Source organism: Galeopterus variegatus, unplaced genomic scaffold (genome assembly GCF_000696425.1).
Source record: "Galeopterus variegatus unplaced genomic scaffold, G_variegatus-3.0.2 Scaffold435, whole genome shotgun sequence".
NCBI classification, from domain to species: Eukaryota; Metazoa; Chordata; class Mammalia; order Dermoptera; family Cynocephalidae; genus Galeopterus; species Galeopterus variegatus.
This window is the reverse complement of record NW_007726546.1, coordinates 483,860-503,671: the sequence shown is the minus strand read 5'-3', so window position 1 is coordinate 503,671 and position 19,812 is coordinate 483,860. Positions and strand designations below refer to the sequence as shown.

Sequence of the window (19,812 nt, the reverse complement as noted above, 5' to 3'; positions counted from 1 at the left end):
TGTGTTTTCAAAGGGAAACTTTGGAGTGCGTGTGAGGCATGGAGTAAGAGTAGAAAAGTGGTGAAAGATCTTGATAGAAAGAAGAATGAGTAAGAGAGAAGCAGTCGGGATTTTAAGGGAACATAAGGGCACTGTCCATAAATAAGTGTCTAAAAAATAGCTCACATAAATCAGGAATTTGCATAAGAGAGAATACTGGAGGAAGCTATGACCAGGAGGAAAGGAATTGCTGATAATTTTCTGAGATTTTGGGGTGGAAGTTAGGACCACTTTTTTTTAACACAGTTCTTAGGATTAAAACCCATGCCTGTTTTTGGATATCAAGGAAAGGTGTGACTTAATAAAGGACTTATGATTTGTGAACATATGCAATTGTTGATTAGGTCACATATTTAATTATTTCTATGGTCAACAAGATAAAGGAAAATTTCCAAATGTAGAGCATATAACAGAGTCTCCATATTTGAAGAAGTGTCCTTTAAAACAAAAGATGAATAGAAGCTAGCCAGTACAGAACATAAAAGGAGAACTTCACAGAAATTTAACACTCTCTCTCTCTCTCTCTCTCTCTCTCTCTCTCTCTATATATATATATATATATATATATATATATATATATATATTCATGCTCTGAGTGAAAAAGGGAGTATATATTTGAGAACTGTAAGGACAGTGTGGAGGGAGAGAAGAGGAAACTGGACTGAGATACATCAAAGCCAGAGGTTGAAGAGGAGAGCCAGAAATTCACAATTAGCCATGATGAGTTTGTGATGCTTATGAGACATCCAAAGAGAGGAGATGAGGAGAATGTTGAACATACAGGACTAAAAAGTCTAATTTGGAAATGTAAGTCTTCTAGGATAGATGCTTGGAACCTGGGCTTGTAAATATTCCTGTGGTGAACATCATCAACTTGGCACTAGTCTTTAGTAGACTGCATTTGGGATTTGCTGTATCTTTCTTAGAGTCCTCCACATCGTGTGTGTGTGTGTGTGTGTGTGTGTGTGTGTGTGTGTGTGTGTGTTAACTCATAACTCATAAAGCACTACATTAAATATTCATTCTTTCAGCCATTTATTTTGTATATGCTTATTGAAGCCCTAACAGTTCCTGCCTTCATCAAAGTTAAATTCTCATGTGATAAATACTGGACAAGCAAGTATATAATGGAAAGAAATGTTATTTATAAAGAGAGAAAATGATTTATATACATTGAAATTCTGAGAGAAGGGCACATATGATCTACTTAAAGTGACCTAAAATTTGCAATTTTAACCATTTTTAAATATGAAGTTTGGTGGTATTAAGTCCATTTACATTGTTGTGCAACCATCACCACCATCCATCTCGGAATCTTTTTATCTTCTCAAACTGAGATTTTGTATCAATTAAAGAATAACACCTCACTCCCCAACCCCCAGCTCCTGGAAACTACCACTGTACTCTTGGTCTCTTTGCATTTGACTACTGCTCTGAACATGGATGTACAAATATCTGTTTAGTCTCTGCTTTCAATTCTTTTGAGTATATACCCAGTAAGTTAAATTGCTAGGTCACATGTTAATCTATGTTTAATGTTTTGAGGAACTGCCATACTGTTTTTCAAGGCAGCTGCATGATTTTCACACTTTTAAGAAGAGGGTTCATATATCATTCACTGCTTTGATGAAAATGTTTACTGTTTCTAGCCTGAAGCTGACGTCTTGCAGCTTACCAACAAACCCCTCTTCAGAGTAAGGGTGTAAGCAGTTCAGAAAACAGCACATACTAGGTCCACTTTTTACATATTATTTCCATGATCTTTTATTTTAAAGACAGTGAAAACTTATTAAACTTATTGCACACATTTTTATCTCAAACATGGTCATTTGGTTTCACGTGAATAATTAATTTACATTTGTTATAATTTTCTTAATTTAAGTGGTTTAGAAGGAATATTTCACACTTGAGAAATTCCTGCTTTCAGTTTTACCATTTTATCTCATTAAGTGGTTTTAATGTTTTTGAAATTTTTGTTATTACTATGAGGTAACAGCTCTGTACATGAGAAGTGGAAATACTACTTTGTAACATAATGCATAATAACATCTGTAAATACCATAACTATTAATATATAATTATAATGCCATCTTAAAATTAAATTATTAAGATTTTTGTTTTTAAGCAGTATGAAAGATCAATGTTTAATATCTATGAATTGAGCAAGCACAGTTATATGTCTGAAATTTGAAACTGAAATTATGAGTTACTTTCATACCAGTTGAATATCTAATTTATAAAGTATGTGCAACAGCTATGTTGACAACAGTATTCTTCCTACTGGCACAAAATGATCATAGATATATAAAATAGGCACATAAGAAAAATATGAAAAAAGCTCCCTGAAGAAATGCATATTCTGAATTTCTGAGAGCCTGCTTTTTTCATGGGGGAGGTCCTTAATATCTTTTTGATTTCGGTATCTGTCATTTGTAATCTAAAAGAGTGATGACTAATAGGAAATACATATGAGTTGTCCCTGCCCTTGAAACTTAAGTTTCACTAGAAGTCATCCACTGTGTTAACAGTGGAAAGACTAAGTGTGTGAATACCAAGAGTCAATATTAGATAAATAAGATGCACTGAATTATATGTTTGTACTCTTTTTTTGTCCTAAGGGTATTATTTCTATTGCATTTATAAATAACTATGGAAATAATCCAATGGACTTGGTGATCACACTCTAGAAAAACAGGAGCCAAACTTTGTCCTTGCTGGGCACAACACAGACCAGCCTCCACATATGGTCCTTCAACTCAACCAAGGTCTGAAGAGACCTGGTTAGAGTGCGGTGTACTCAAGACCACCTGGAAGTGCACGCATGTTGCCTTTTGCTTCCCTTTTGCTCTCAGGTAACTCCCTGTCGTGCACTGAAATAGTTACAGAGTACTCTCCAGGATCTCTGGGTCATAGAAGAACACTTACAGCATTTTAACCTTGTTAGGTAGATAAAAACTGCAAAAGCTGTTGTAATATTCCCAGTCCCTTCATGGTTCACCTAAGTGAAGTAAAACATGTCCAGTTTCTTTCAGTTACTATTAAGTAGCTTACAATAATTTATTTTTCCCTCCAGGTCAACTACAGATGTTAGAGAAAATGTGATCAATAATTGGAATAATAATATAGTAGATTTAACAAGTCATTTCTTCTTTATTTTCTTTTCTTTCTAAACTAGTAGAACATCTCACTCCAGTTAGACTGGCTATTATCAAAAAGACAGAGAATAACAAATGTTGGTGAGGATGCAGAGAAAGGAGAACTCTCCTACACTGCTGGTGGGACTGTAAATTGGTGCAGCCATTATGAAATACAGTATGGAGGTTCTACAATAAACCACAGATAGAACTAACATACGGTCATATGGTCCAGCAATCCCACTGCTGGGTATAAACACAAAAGAATGGAAATCATCATGTCGAAGGGTCACCTGTGCTCCCATGTTTATTGCAGCTCTATCTACAATAGATAAACATTGGAACCAACCTAAATGCCCATCACTGGATGAGTGGATAAGGAAAATGTGGTATATTTATACAATGGAATACTATTCTGCCATAAAAAAGAATAAAATTCTGCCATTCACAGAAATATGGATGAACTTAGAGAAAATTATCTTAAGTGAAATAAGCTAGGCACAGAAAAAGAAATACTGCATGTCCTCACATACATGTGCAAGCTAATAAAATAAATAAACAAACAAATAAAAAAGAAAAAAGATACAACAATCACAATAATATGTCAAACTTTTTAAGAGAAGAGAACAGAACTGAGGTTGCAGAGGGTGGGAAAGGGAGAGGGGAAAAGGGAGGAATTGGTAAAAGGCCACAAAAATCGATTACATTGTATAATGATGAATATTCCAATTATCCTGACTTGAAAATCACATATTGCACACTGTTATTGATATTCAATGCTGTACCCCACAGATATGCACAATCAACTATATTCCAATAAAAAAAAATAAAGTAAAATAAAATAAACTAGGCAAAAAATATTTCTTTGTGGCACATTAATCTTATAACCATAAAATTTAATCAACTATTCAGTTTTAAATTTAAATGGTAGCCATTTACTATGCAAAAGAAGTTAAACTTACAGAATTAATGATGAGAAATGTATGGAAACTACATTAAATTTAAATCATAAAATTGCTGTCTTTAATATCAGTAAGCTGCTTCCCATTATATTTTTCTGACATTACCAATTTTGTGAAAGTCAACTTTTATTCATTTCTAAAATGTATTCTACTTTGTGTCTTATTCCAATTAAATTATAATGCATGTGTGGACTGTTTAATATAATGCAATACTTTTGCTTTGATGTTTTTTATCTAAAGGGCACTTTCTCTTGAAATATGTGCATTCCAAATGGCAAAATAGAAGAGAAAAAGAGATCATTTCTCTAGCATTACTATATTACACCATTCAGAGAGGATGATCATCAAGCCCATGGGATTATTTCCACAGTTATTTATAATGCAATAGATATAATACCCTTAGGACAAATAAACAATACAAACATATAATTCATTGTATCTTGTTTGTCTAATATTGACTCAGCATTCACACACTTAACTTAGTCCTTGACATTATTCAGTTAGTCAGCTTATAATGGGATGGAGCATGAAAAATTAAACATACTGAAACATGATATCTTACTAAGAGAAGAGGAAAAATATTTAAATTTACCTCTGGAGTGAGACACTTTTTAGTTCTTAAGACAGTAGAGTTTACACCTTGATGTAAATGTAATAGGATAGCTTCTAAATCACAAATATGTTTATAAATATAAAATTATTATAAATTTGCCAATACTTAATGTGTATAGTTCTTTTCATCAAATATTTTAAAACTACATAACAAGAAGAAATGTTCAAATAGTAACTTAGAAATGTCAAAGTAAGAGATTATGGGATCTTAGAAAATATTTATTTGAAATGTTTCATTTTAAAGAGTAGATAAGCAAAGAATAGAGAAATCAAATGATTTACTTAAGGTCAAACATTTAGTTTATGAAAGAGCTGGGGGCTATGATCCCAATTTGTATATTTTATTTATGTTCTTTCCACTATATAGCATAGCTGTTTATTTAAACTGTGAGATGTCAAATCCTTGACACTTTAGAATTTTTCTAATTTCTTGGCAACCTACATAAGAAGGGATTACAATTAATTCAATTTAGTAAAGTATAAAGAAGTACTTGACACTAAAAGTAGTTTTATGTAAACTACTTTATATAAAAAAAGTACTACATAGTATTTTTGCCAGGAATGTAGACAGAAATTTAGCACTATCCTAATTTATCAGAAATCCCAAAAGTGCAACACGAATTTTTTAAAAAATATTTAACCATACCAATAGATTAAAGACAAAAACAAGTGAAAGACAAAAACTCTTTCCAATAAGACTAGGAAAAGAAAATCATCCTCACAGTGAAATTATAAATGGTGCAGAGAACTTACATACAAATAAAAATAATGATGTAAAAACAGCACCCTTTAAAATTCTTTTCTTATAACCTTAGTTTTATTAGATTAAAAAATAAAAATCACCTTATAGTTGTACAATCTTGTTATATTTTACCAAGTCTTTGATACCTTAATTGTCTTAAGCTAAATATAACATTTTTTAAATCAAAGAAATATAAAATATTTTGACTTTAATCATCACTATAATAATAATAAAATGCAATTGACCTCATTTGGAACAGATTCTCTAGATCGGATGAAACTTTAAAGATCACTGGGTCCCATTAATGCTTGAATCTGCCTACGTTATTCCTTCAAGAAAGTCACATAAAATTTTCAGTGACAAGAAGCTTGCTACATCCATTGACTTATAAAATCCATCCTTAAGCCATAATCTATCTTTGTACATATTTTCCTCGTAGATCTTCACTATGCCTTTTAGATCCATACAGAACCATGCAATGTCATTATTTCTGGTCCCAAATTACAGAGAAAATAGTAAGCTAAATTCTATAAAAAAGTAAAAGTCACAATAATATATCCAAATTACTTTAATAGTACTATATTTTGGTGCACTGTATTATAATATCTAATAAAGCATGTGACATTAAGTAAACACATTGGCTGGGGAGAAAATCTGCTTATTTTTTTCCATCTTTTATGATTTCTCTGAATTCATATCTGCCTCTTTATTCCTTGACAAAATGTGTAATTTTAGCCTTATTGACATGAGCTTAACAAAAGTTACTTTCCTAAGAAATGTAAAAAAAGAGAAAATAACAAAAAAAGTTTTAAAAAACAGTAAAATAAATGACACTAAGTAGGACAGAAGCATTAAAAACAGTTTTGTTTTCTTCCTGGCTCATTTGAGAAGAAATATATGCATAAATGAAGAGGTACTGATTGATTGTGATAATCAGCAGCGAAGAATTTCGTTACTTAAGTTCTTCTATTTATTCTGTTGATTTGCAAATGTTAATCATCTTTAGCATTATTGGTTTATAATGACATCCATATTTTTTACGTTGTATAAGCCTATGAAAAGAATTGAATATGAAAAAAGAACAATTGTACAGTGTGTCAGATTCAAAAAATAGTAAAGTAACTGAAAAGCAAGTACAGTTTATTTTCTTTTTAAAGGGTCATCTTGGACCAGTCACTTAATCTCCATTTGCCCTCATTTAATGAGCTGTAACCTGGGGATGATAATAGCACACACCACTGTTGGGAGGATTAAATGAGTTAATATTTGTAAAGCTTAGGCTAGTGCCTGACACCTAACATGAACTATATATGTGTTATTGAATAAACAAGTTTATTCTCTTAAACAATGCATTTATAAATTCAACAAATAATAATCCAGTGCCTACAATGTATAAAATTTTGTGCTAAGCACAGGAGATTAAAAAAAAAAAAAGCTTCATAGAAAATACCCGCCCTCGAAAAATACATGCCTTTAATGTCTGGTAAGTGAGAGACAGAAGAATATAGGCAAACTAAAATTCTGTGTAATAACTACCAGAATAGAGGTGTTCAAGTATTACAGGAGTAGACAGGAGTCAGTTATTCGACTAGTACCTTGATTTCTCCATCAATCCTGGGGATCCTTTAATTGAAAGAGATTTGAGAATATTAATGATGGTTTATTACAGATACCTCTATAAAGCAAAGGAGAAAAGTAGGAACCTTCACATTTTACAACGTGTTTCCTAGACTTTTTTACTCACAGAATTTCTGTGTTGTTAATGTTTGTTTTACAGGTGTGAGAACTAGGGTTCAGAAAAATGCAGAGCCTTGCCCTGAAACAGTGTTGGCAGTCAGGAATCCAGACTCCTAGTTCCCAGATCATTCTTTTCAACCCTGTATGACACAGTTACTGTTTAAATTCCATGTGACATTTTCAAATATTACTCAAATATTGAAATATTAACAGTAGAAATGCATTAATAAAACCTAACTTTTTAAAATTAAATACTGTCAGGCAACTATAATGGTAGGGTCCACCTTCTAAACAAAAGAAAATGTATCCTCAAAAGTAAATAAAAATTAATCAACTCTCAAGTATTTTTTGAGTACCCATAAGTTATTATTATACTAAGTATTACAGAAAGTAAAAAGCAAACCAGGCAATATTTGTTGTAAAAAGAACGTAATCTAGCAGATTGAAAAAAAGATAATACTTCCTTGAAAAATGGGCAGATAATCACATATTATGAGTAGATAAATTAGAGGAAATAACTAAAATCTAAGTTTTGTAGAACATCATCTCTTTTTATGGACCCTATTCCCTATCCTCATCCCCAGCTTCCTCAGACAAGAGATATTAAATCTGTTACTTTCAACTGTTTTTCTTCTTTGTGCCTAGCACTACCTACTTCACATTTAAAAATTAAATACTTAAAACAACCTTACAAAGTAGCTTCTATTGTCCTTATTTTATAAATGAAGATACTTGATTACAATCAAATTAATACTTGCTCCATGTCATCTGGCTGCTAAGTAGAGATGATATATCAGATTTCAAAGTTTTTGCCTTTTCTGCTAGTCAATCTCCCGTGGAAGGGGAAAAATAGGAAATTAATATTGGTAATACAATATTTGTGGACAGTGTTATTAGAAGACTTATGTTATTATCTAAATCACAGGATACATTCAAGTGAAATATTTCATTTATTTGAAAACAGAAATTTTCCATGAGATGATATTAGCAGGGGCAGTTCAAAGTTGGCAACATGCCTTTTATCTGTACATAAGAGCTTTCATAACAATAGTGATACACCTGCAATCTTTTTCAGTGATCTGATAAATTTCTACTTATACTACACTATAAAGAATACAATGATACTGTAATGCACTGGTGAACAGAAATACTTCAGTCATCTTATCAGGTTGTCCCAACTCATCTGAAAAACAACATTTGTGTGCTCAATGTACAAAGGATTATCAAACCAGATGTAAATGTTACAACAGTATTTCTTGATTTGACAGGTTGACTGCACAAGGGATCAAATATTATGACTGTCTAAGGAGCAATAAACAGCAGAAAGATAAAATAACAACACTGTCAACCAAGGGGAGTGGTTTCTCTGGGGATTTCTTTAATTGTTATTTTTGGTATTAAAATACACATGGTTCAGACACATTATCTTGGCTATTAGCATCTGGCTTCCTCATAGTCAAGCTAAACTCTTTAGCAACCACTTTATCTGCTTCACCCTTGCACTTTTCTCCTGCTCTCTTCTTTACCACATGGCCAGGCTGCAAATTTTCCAAATCTTTACACTCTGCTTCCCTTTTAAAGTCTGGCTTTATGTCACGCCTTTTCTGCCATAATTCAGCATAGGCTGTTGCAAGTAGCCATGCAGCTTCCTTAATGCTTTGCTGCTTAGAAATTTCTTTCACCAAACATTCTGGTTCACAACTCTTAAGTCCCATCTTCCACAAAGTCCTAGGGCATGGACACAAGTAGCCAAGTTCCTTGCTATGGTTTAGCAAGAGTGATCTTTTGTTCAATTCCTAGTAAGTTCCTCATTTCTGTCTAGACTTCATCATCAGCATGGCCTTTACTGTCCACATTTCTGTCAGCATTCTGGTCACAACCATTTAACCAGTCTCTAAAATTTTCCAAACTTTCTCTCATCTCATTGTCCTCTCCTAAGTCCTACAAACTTTGCCCATTACCCAATTCCAAAGCAGCTTCCACACTTTCAAATATCTGTATGGCAACACTACATTCCTTGGTAACAATTTTCTGTATTAGTCCGTTTTGTGTTGCTGTAACAGAATACCTGAGACTGGGCAATTTATAAAGAACAGAGGTTTATTTGGCTCACAATTTTAGGACAGCCGCACCTCGTGCTGGCCTCAGGCTGCTTCTTCTCAAGGCGGAAAGCAGCAGGCGGCTGGCAGGCGCGAGTAGATCACATGGAGAGAGGAAGCGAAAGCGAGAGAGAGGAGGTGCTGGGGTCTTTTAAACAACCAGTTCTCACAGAAACTAACAGAGTGGGAACTCACTCACTACCCCCATCTCCCATGGAGAGCATTAATCCATTCATGAGGGATCCACCCCCATGACTCAAACAGCTCCCAACACTGCCACAATGGGGATCAGATTTCCACATGAGTTCTGGGAGGACAATACGTCCAAACTTCAACATATATGCTATCTGAAAGCAGTCAATTTTATTTAGTTTTTTGTTTTTTGTTTTTTAATTTTATAAACCAGTGAATGATGAGATTACATCTTCTACTAAGGTGAATAAAGATAATATAAAACACAGAAGGATAATGGCAATCAAACCTCTCACAAGTGATATCAGTTGACATAGCATAATCGGCCAAACACCTAGCCTGCCTACTTTTTTTTCCTACCCTGGGCTTCTTCCTGCACACCCAGGCTTCACAGGCCTACGGGTGAATGCTCCAGCTGCTCCTCTAAGCTCAGTGATTGGCTGATCCTCTGCAGCCCCTGCCATGGGTTTTGTATACCCCAGAAAAGAGGACCCAAGGCCATTTGAGCAGGAAGTTCTGGGCACAGTGGGTGGTGGAGGAAAAGGCTCCTGGTGGGTGGGAATCTTTGGCTTTCTGGAACTCTTGTCTTGGGGAAGGGGGTGCAGCTAGAGAAGAGGCATTATACAGTCCCTTCCACATGCAGAGCCTAAGGCAAGAATCCTGACAGCCCAAATTTTAAGAGCAGTGGTACAAACATCAGGTGCAGGTTATGTGAGGCCTAAAGTTTATAAAATCTTGAGGAATCTTTTTAAGAAAAAATAACATGTAAGTAAGAAAAAGAAGGGGGTAAAAGCCAGGATCCCTTCTAGGGCCTTATGGTAAATATATTTCTGCTACCAGGGCAAAGGGCAGAGGGGCAGGGTACTCGGTTGGTCAGAGTTTTAAGATTTTACTTGGCTTTAGGGACTAGCAAATGGGCCATAAGTGTCTCTTCAGAGTTCTTCTGGATCAGTATTCTAAAGTTCCCTAGTGGTGGGCAGATAGAATCCTTTGCCTGTCTTTACTCGATCTCCTCATCCTCCAGATTGTTCACAATAACATTGCAGCCTCCCTGACTGGTTCTGGATACATTGCTGTTTTCGCAGTTGACCAGCCCCTCTTCACCCTCTAGATTTTCTGAGAATCTGCTTCAGTTTCTCAGGCGTGAATCAACAACTGGCCTTGTGTGTCCAACTGCAGAGAACACATTTGAAACTCTGTGAATAATTATCTTGAAAACTAACTGACTTGTGGTTAGAAAATTCCTCCTCCCAACCTCAACTTCCTCCAAAAGCAAGGGAAGAGACTCACATTTAGGAATCAACTCTCTCCATCGAAATCTTATCTCCTCTGACAGCTGTTTCCACCCTCAAATTAACCAAAATCATGAAACAGTTGTCATTTCTTTTGAAAAGCTGCATGGGAATGAGATCATTTTTGTATTTATAGTTGTTTCCTGATATCTATCCTATCCATGCCTCAGTTTTTGAGTTTTTTACATGAAAGAGTTTTAAGGCACCTAGAGGTGGAGGGTAAATAAGGGAAAATTATTAGTAAAGAATCATAAGAATTTACACAAGGATCTCAGAGAAATTTACTTATATTGTAATGCATTTTCAGTTGGAATCAATGACAGTGATTCAGAAAGGAATTTTATACAAAGCATAATTATTTGTGTGTCCCACTTATATAATTCCATTGATAATATTCAATACAAATTAAGAGAATATTAAGACTCCCTATTTATTGAGCTATTACTAATTCAAGATAACATGCTAGGATTGTCACAATATTACAGATTTTATCACAGTTATAATTAGTAACACAGATATCTCATTTTCATCCTCATTGAAATTTCTGGCAATATAAGGTATTAGCTTAATAATTATATTTAATTTAACATGATTCCTAAATGTATATTGACTGATTTCTCTTTTCACATTTCACCATCTCCAATGCCAGCACCCTAGTCCAAGCTGTTGTCAGCAATCCCTAAATATTCTCACTACAGCCACTGTCCTCCACTTAGTCGTGTGCTAATAAATAGTTAACAACTAGCTCTCTAAGAGAGGGGGAAAGTACGGGTATGTAGAGTTTGCCAATTTCTATGGTGTAAACACACCCACCATGACTGATTTCAAGGTTCCAATGTGAAGTAACTAAACCAGAAGTTGCGAAGAAGCAGTAACAAATTGACCATCCTAAGCTATTTCCGTCCCACCACAGCCCTCACCACACCAATTTGTTCTTTATAATAAACCAGGAGAAAGTCTTCAAAAGGCAAATCTGGTCATGTCACCTGGCCCTGCTTAAAAACATGTTTTTGGCTTCCTTTTACTCCCACAGCTTTTCCTTCAATTTCTCCTTACTCCCACCCGTCACAGAGTACTTTAACACGCTTTCTTTCTGCTGCAGAGTTCTTGCTTTGCTTTTTTACTTGATTAACTAATATCTTTCATATCTTAGCTCAAGAGTCACTTTCTCAGGGAAGTTTTCTCTGTCCTCCTTGGCTGTATTAAAACCCCTTACTATAAGCCCTTATAACAAGATATACCTCAACATTATAGCCATTGTCAGAGCTACAACTTTCCATTTCTTGTTGAAATTAACTGATTAATGTCTGTCCACCTGACTACACTCTAAATTTCACAAGGGACAGCACTTGCTTTTCCCAGCCCTTGGCTCAGTGCCAAGAAAAAAGTACACACTCAAAATAGATTAAATTAACAAATGAATGTCTTCCTGAAAGCATAAATAAACACACTCCCCTGAAATTTGTAAAGAAAGTTGGAGATTAGCTGATAATAATTCTTTGATGTGTCTCCAATACAATCACAAAGTTTGTGTGACAACTTTATAGATGACATTAGAGTATTTACCTTCTCTAAATTAATATATATTATTCATTCAGATAAAACTAAAAAAAATAAATAAAAGAACTTCAAACCTGTGTGTTCTTTACTATCATCTAAGAATAAAATAGGTTAATTTTAGTCATTCTTTTAAAATAAGACTTTTGTACTAAATGACAGCATCTGCACCCTTTCAGAAGAAGCTCAGTGAACCTTCTTCATGTCAACAAAATGAAGCATTACAAGGAAGCCTTGAAATTTGAAATATTAGGTATCCAAAGACAATGTCTCAACTTATAGCATTCAAATATCTCAGTATTATATTGGTGGGTAATTATTTTATGTCTACTATTTTTTCTTATAGTAAATCCAAATCCAAAATACACAAAATTAATAACATACAAGGCTTTGGTAACTCCATCTATAAAAATGTGATGTGGCTATTTACCTAATACATTTGTTGTTTAAAAAATTACAAAATTTATATATTCTTGCCTCCCTATTATGTTTCAGTCATTGCACTATGAGGTAGACAAAGTAACTTCTACATTAAAAATAAACAAACTATGGCTAATACTTTCATAAAAACCTGCCCAAGGCCTGGTTTCCTAACCACGAAGTTATATTGCCTCTCAATAAATAGCACAACCAGATCAAATAACATGAAATAAAATTAAGTAGGTGAAAAATCATTTAAAGTCATAAAGGAAGATACACATATTGTATTTTAGTGTGGTACTTCACTATCTATAAATCTAATAAAGAATTCTGACTTTTAAAACTAATAGTGATAATATTTGATGGAGTTTGGATGTGTGTCCCCTCCAAAACTCATGTGGAAATTTGATCCCCAATGTGGCAGTGTCGGAAACCGATTGAGTCATGGGGGCGGATCCCTCATGAGTGGATTAATGCTCTCTCTGGGGGGGTGGGTAGTGAGTGAGTTCTCGCTCTGTTAGTTCTCCCGCAAGAGCTGATTGTTTAAAAGACACTGGCAGATCCTCCCTCCCCCTCTCTCCTTCCCCCCCTCCCCCTCTGCCTCCCTGTGCTCTGCCTGCCACTTTTCTGACATCGGTAGAAACAAATAAACCAAAGCCAAATAAACCAGTAAGCCAAATAAACCTCTCTTCTTTATAAATCACCCAGTCTCAGGCATTTCTGTTATTGCAAAACAAAACGGACTAATACAATATTACTACCTTTAATTGAATATTCATTTATTTTTACTACCCATCATTGTTCTCTGCCTTCTTTTACCAACGTCTCCAGTACCTCTAGTACTTCCAGTGTAGAATCGTCTTTCCGCTCTCATCTTCACCCTCTGCTCCAGGGCTTGTCATGTGACCTTGTTTTGCCAATAACATAACCAAATACCTTTGGGTACAGTGATTGCTTCAGAATAAATAGTCATGTGAGACAAGCTAAGCTACTCAAAGCTAATGACACTACAATTTGAGGCTTGTTTTGATTAAATGGGACAGAAACCATCTCTTTCCACTGGATTTATTGAAGAGATAAAAATCCATTTCAGTTGCTGCTGAAGACAGTAACATCACATTAGTGGAACCTCCTGGGAAATAGAAACTCCAAACAGAAAAGCAGAGCAAAGAGATGCAGATAGAGAGAATGACCCTTGATGATATCATTTGAGGAACAGATCCAGATACACTTGAGGAAATTTCTACCCCTAAACTTTTTAGTTACATGAGCCAGTAAACACTACCACCCTTGATTCCTTTTGAAACCAGGTTACAGTGGGACTTCATTCACTGGCAAACAAAACCCTTGAATTGAACACTATGTCTTTGCATTTACACTGTGTGTTTGCCATATATCTGCACTTATTTAATTCTCAAAATAACAGTTTGAGGTATGTAGGGTATACGTAATCTCCATTTGATACAGGACTTTATTAAGATCACAATTGAAGATATATTTGAAGAGCTTATTTCACAATATTCAAATAGCTTCATTAAAATCACAACCGAAGATAAATGTTAGATAAAAAGTAAAACATGACCCCACCCGCATCTAGGTAAGCAATGGAGTAGCATTCTAGGGGTCCTGAAATGGGTCATGGGGCTGCCCTATCCCTGCCTGCAACAACATCTTAGAATGTATTTATTAGCCACAGGTGTTTCTTTGGGATGTGTGACTTGTTTGATCATGTCCTTCACCAAACTTCTGTTAAGATTTTTCTAATTCATTTTTAAAAGTTCTTTATGCATTAAGGATGTCAGTCTTTGTGTGTTCATTTTTTTCTTATCAATTGACTTTAAATTCAATTTGTGATATTTTCCTTCATTTGTATGTTGAGAAAATAATTTCCATTCTAAACATTAAATTAAAAAGCTAAAAAAATTAAAATATGAGATGTACAGTGTTCTTTGTGGAAAAAAAGTTCATGGGAAGATGCATATTATCTTTTAATTCTATTTTTCCATAAACATTTGAAGTACCCTCATATATGCCTTCCAGGTCAGCTCAAATGGTAAGAAAATATAATGAAGACATTAATTAAGTAATCAGTAACTGATTGAATGTGAGGTGTGAGCAGGGAAACATACCAAGATTTTAAGAAAAGAAAAATGATAGTTACTTTACATAAATCTAGAAGTCAGACAGAATCGAGAGTTCAAGGGGGCTAGAAGAGATCATTAATTTGATTTCAGACATACATAGTATGAGATTCTGGCAGGACACCTAGTTAGACAAGTCTGATCAAAAACTTACAGGTATTAGACTTTCATTGAGAAGAACCCTGAGAAGAGGAATATATATATGTAAATCATCCATAACATTGATAGTTGAAGTTATGTAAGGGGCAGCATTGCTACAACTTTATGAGTTATTAGATTTCAGGTATTTTACCAATATCTTTTCTCATACAGTAAGGGTGGTGATATTACCCCAATTAATAGATGAGAAAAATAAAACACAGAGAGCTTGAATAAAATATACACAATTCCCATCTAATATGTAGCAAAATTAAGATTTTAGCCAAGGTCTCCGTGACCTATAAAACAAAAACAGCAACAAAACCTATATAAATTAATAATATAGTTGGGAGAGAAAGTTTAAATGAGGAAGTAGATTTAGAGGATACAGAGTTTCAGACAAGCTCTAAGGAACAGGAAGAAATCGATAGTAAGTAAATAAACACGGACTGTTTAAAATGCATATATCTCAGAATGAGAAAAATCTCTATTTATGAAGTAGCCAAAGATTGGAAAAAAAAGATGTGTAGACAAATAACACTATTCACCAGTTTTGACCAGAGTCACTGAAAAACAATTTTAAAAAATTTAAGATAAAAGTTGCAAATATATAGGTAACTTATGGAAACTCACACATATATTACAGGAAAACACATTTGAAGTTTCTGATATAATTCAACTGGCAAATATGTGATACAATTTTCCTTCTATTAAACAAAAAAGAAATGGCTTTTGGAACTTAAAAATTAGATTATATTAAAAGCAGTTAAATTGTTTTCATTTTTAGATTGTATTAAAACTGAATTACAATCATTACTTTCTAAATTGGTGAGTGTTTTCTTTTCTCTATAATGAGAATATTAACACTGAATATCTTCATGCAATCAAATATATACATTGCTCCATTTGAATTCAACATTATTGAAAGTAACATTGAGGGTTTTTCTAATTGATTTCACAAAGAGTATCAAATGCAATCATGTTCCAGGAAACTCTGTCTTCAAGAGCTTATTATGCAGTAAAAAGATATGCAAGCACAAAAAACTATAACTGTGTGATCTAATGGGGAAAATAGCAAGTGTATCAGGGCACCTTCTTCCTTGTTAATGTCTGGCTCAGCCAATAGTCCTTGGCAACACTGTACATAGTCTGAAACCTCAGACCCTTTGGCAGGCATGGCACTATTTTCCCTGGAAAATCATCATCAAGTTTTCCCTTTTCACTTATTTAATGCATAACTAGAAATAATCCTAATTTATTTAATATTTCAACTCCATGTATCTTACATTTGCTACCATAGATTTGAATCTCTTTGGCCATTATAAGAATAAAAATCTACCATTTATTTTATATAAGATTGAATGTAAATTTAAATGGAAGTTTGAACTGTTTAAATGGCAAAAATATGGAAATATTTAATAGTGTGAAGTTTTAATTTGTGATAATTTAATAAATATTTTAAAATAACTTACATTCCTTATAAAAATGCAAACCAACTTCAGGCTAAGAACTTTATATTAAAGGTTCGAATACACAAAGTTAGGAGACACAGAAGTTATTCCTTGAGACAATATAAGATAGATTTTTAAAAATGTTACACATGATTTATTTCTGTTCTTTCTGTATACTAATATTAACACATTTATTATAAGTCACCATTTCTGATCAATATAATTCTGATCAGTTACCTAATTGATTTCTCAAGGCCCTGAAAAATTAAACAAATGACTTACTGTTTGGAAGGCTCGGGAAATTTTGGTTCTTCTCTTTTCTTCATTTCTATTGTTGGTTCCATAGAAGTGAGAACTACAGCAGCACATGAGACTACAGAGTGGTATGAATCCTCCCGGCAAACTGTTTTTTAAAAAAAATTAATTATAAATGTCAAAATTATTTATGGACTGTTCTCATTTATCCTTTTCTCTTTTCTATTTCCAGTCAAATAAAAGATATAATTCAACTAAAACATTAATTATTTAAATCATCGTTAATTATTATTTTCCAGTCTAAGGCTTTCCACTCACTAGCTTTATGATCTTGGGAATTTTTTTCTTTTTTTAAGCCCACAGCAGAAAAAGTATTGAAAGCACTTTGTAGTCTTTTTTAAAAAACGCTTTTCATTGAAAAATTAAAAGTGCATAAGTCACATATGTACAGTTAAATGATTCTTTTCAACATGAACACACCAGTTTAATCAGCATCAAGATCAATAAATAGTATATTACCAGAATCCTAAAACCCCTTCTGGTACCCTTTCCCAAACACTATTGTAACCTCCAAACTTAACCATTATTATCACTTATATTACCATAGGTTAGTTTTGCGTATTTCTGACTTTTATACAAATGGGTCACACTCTTTTGTGAATGTACTATTTTAAGTGTGACTTATTTCATTTAATATATGTTTGTAAGATTTATCCATGGATAGCAGTAGTTGGTTCATTCTTATACCTGTGTAGCTTTCCACTTTGTGAATGTACTATTTTAAGTGTGACTTATTTCATTTAATATATGTTTGTAAGATTTATCTATGGATAGCAGTAGTTGGTTCATTCTTATACCTGTGTAGCTTTCCACGGATGAATATGCCAGAATTTATTTATATATTTTATTGGTAATGGACATAGCACAACTTTGGTGCTATTTCAAATATCTATGAACATTCCTGTACTTTTTTGATAGATGCATAAATAGATTTTTATTGGAAAAATATCTAGAAACTTTAATTGTTCCTAAGGTATGTTCATATGTTTTATGTTAAGCTTTAACAGATACTGCCGAACAGTTTTCTGTACTAATGTGCATTCCCAACAACAGAGAAGGAGTTTCAGTTGTTCCACATCCACACCAACATTTAGTTTTGCACATTTTTGCTTATTAAAATTTTAATATTGTATTAATTTTCTATTGCTGCATAACAAATTAACACAAACTTAGAAGCTTAAAGCAATACCCATTTATTATCTCACAGTTCTGTAGGTCAGAAATCTAGGTGGGCTCAATTGGGTTCTCTGATTAGGGCCTTACAAGGCCAATATCAATGTGTCAGGCAGGCTGGGCTCTTATCTAGAGTCCCTGTAAAGAATTCACTTCCAAGCTTATTTATGTTCTTCCAGTAGTAGGATTCAAGTCTCCTTTACCTTGCAGGCTGATTTGGCCAGGGACCCACTCTGAGCTCCTAGGTCTACTCACAGGTCCGTGGCCCATAGCCCATCTGTCTCAGCAATGAAAAACATCACTTACATTGAAGCGATCTCATTCTTAAAACTTCTCTGTTTTCCTCCTTTGCTACAAGCTTGGAAAAAAAAATGTATCCACTTTTGAAGAGCTCATGTGATCAGGTTAGGCCACCTGGATTATCTACTTTTAGAGCCATAAGCCTCTGAACAGATTAGGTGAAATCATTTATCTAGATCTCTATGAGGGAAAATGAAGCTAAATTGTTTCAAAAAGGAAAAGAGAAGTGAGCAGGGGAAAATGCTGTTAGGCAAACAAGGAGAAATTTGAGAAATAGGGAACATTTTTTTCTTACACAAGGTACTTTGAATATCACTGCTTAATTTATGATCTACAGATTAAAATAACTGAGATTGCACTCAAAAGTTTTGAAGTTAAAAAACAATGAATAGCTAAGTGAGTGAGCGAATAAGACTACAATTAATGGGCTTGTCTACAGATGGACTCTTGGTAGCGCCATGTAAATGACTAAGCTTTTATATTTAGCTGAGATTAAATTACACTCAAGTTTTAATAGTTTTAAATTTCATTTATTACAAGACACAAGAATTAACATAATAAATGCAACCTAGGTGTAGAGCTAGGGCTAGGGTCTGGAGCTCACAGACCCCCCGAGCCCATTCACAAACCCTTCACATGCAGGTCTATGAGCTACATAACCGGCAAAAAGGTCCCTTGGAGCCTTGGCTGAAGTAGGAATAGGAGACAAACAAAAGGGGTCTGAAAGATGGCTAAAACCAAATCCCCAAGAAATGCTTTGGATTTTATCCCAAAGGGACCAAGCAAGACTAGCCGTAAGCAGATGTGGCTTGACTTGCTTTCAGCAGGGGTTGATGAAAAGAACATTGACCGGCAACCAAATGCAGTTCGGTTTGCCTTGTGGCAGCAATTGTGCCCTGAACAGCATTTCACTAGATGTCTGGAAACAGGTAACAAGGTACATTCAGTGGATTTAAAGGACTTTTTGATTGCTCCTGAGGCGGCGGATGAAATGTTCAATTTCGATTAAGGAGCAGGCCAAGATGCTTGTCTTTTGGGGGCAGGCGAGGATCGGAGGCTTCATGTTGAATTGACAATGATGAAGCTGATGCACTGGGTAAGGTAAGATGGCTGGAGAGAACTCCAGAAGCTAATGTAGCTTTAATGGCTACATTGGAGAATGCAGCATGCTGGCTGCAAGACCGGGTGCCATCTAAACCTGAGAGAAAAAATGTCCCTAATGGGCAGATGTGCTCCTGATGAGCAGATGGGTGCCTCTGGTGGGCAGATAACTCATGTGAGAGTGCCCCTGACATGGTGGCAGGTGGATCTTGTGGGACCACTGCCAAAGTCAGAGAGTTACTGGTCTTCTGTATGTATGGCCAATTATGAGTTCCCCTGTACCGTTACATGTAGAACCTATAGATCCCACAGTGTTAGCAGATAAAGTATGGTATCATAAGCCGGATAAGATACCTATTCCTGCAATCATCCTTTCTCAGGATGGCAAACTGGCATGTATCTTACCA

The 19,812-nt window shown here is 34.4% G+C and overlaps 1 protein-coding gene across 2 annotated transcripts in view; it reads right to left on the bottom strand.

Annotated features, from left to right (window-relative positions):
* Positions 1-19,812, bottom strand: part of CCSER1 (coiled-coil serine-rich protein 1) — a 475,167-nt gene that overhangs the window by 155,031 nt on the left and 300,324 nt on the right. For both annotated transcript variants that reach the window (XM_008568716.1, XM_008568717.1), the window contains exon 5: positions 16,799-16,919. In XM_008568716.1, coding sequence (XP_008566938.1) covers positions 16,799-16,919 — 121 coding nt within the window. The remainder of the gene's footprint in view (positions 1-16,798; positions 16,920-19,812) is intronic.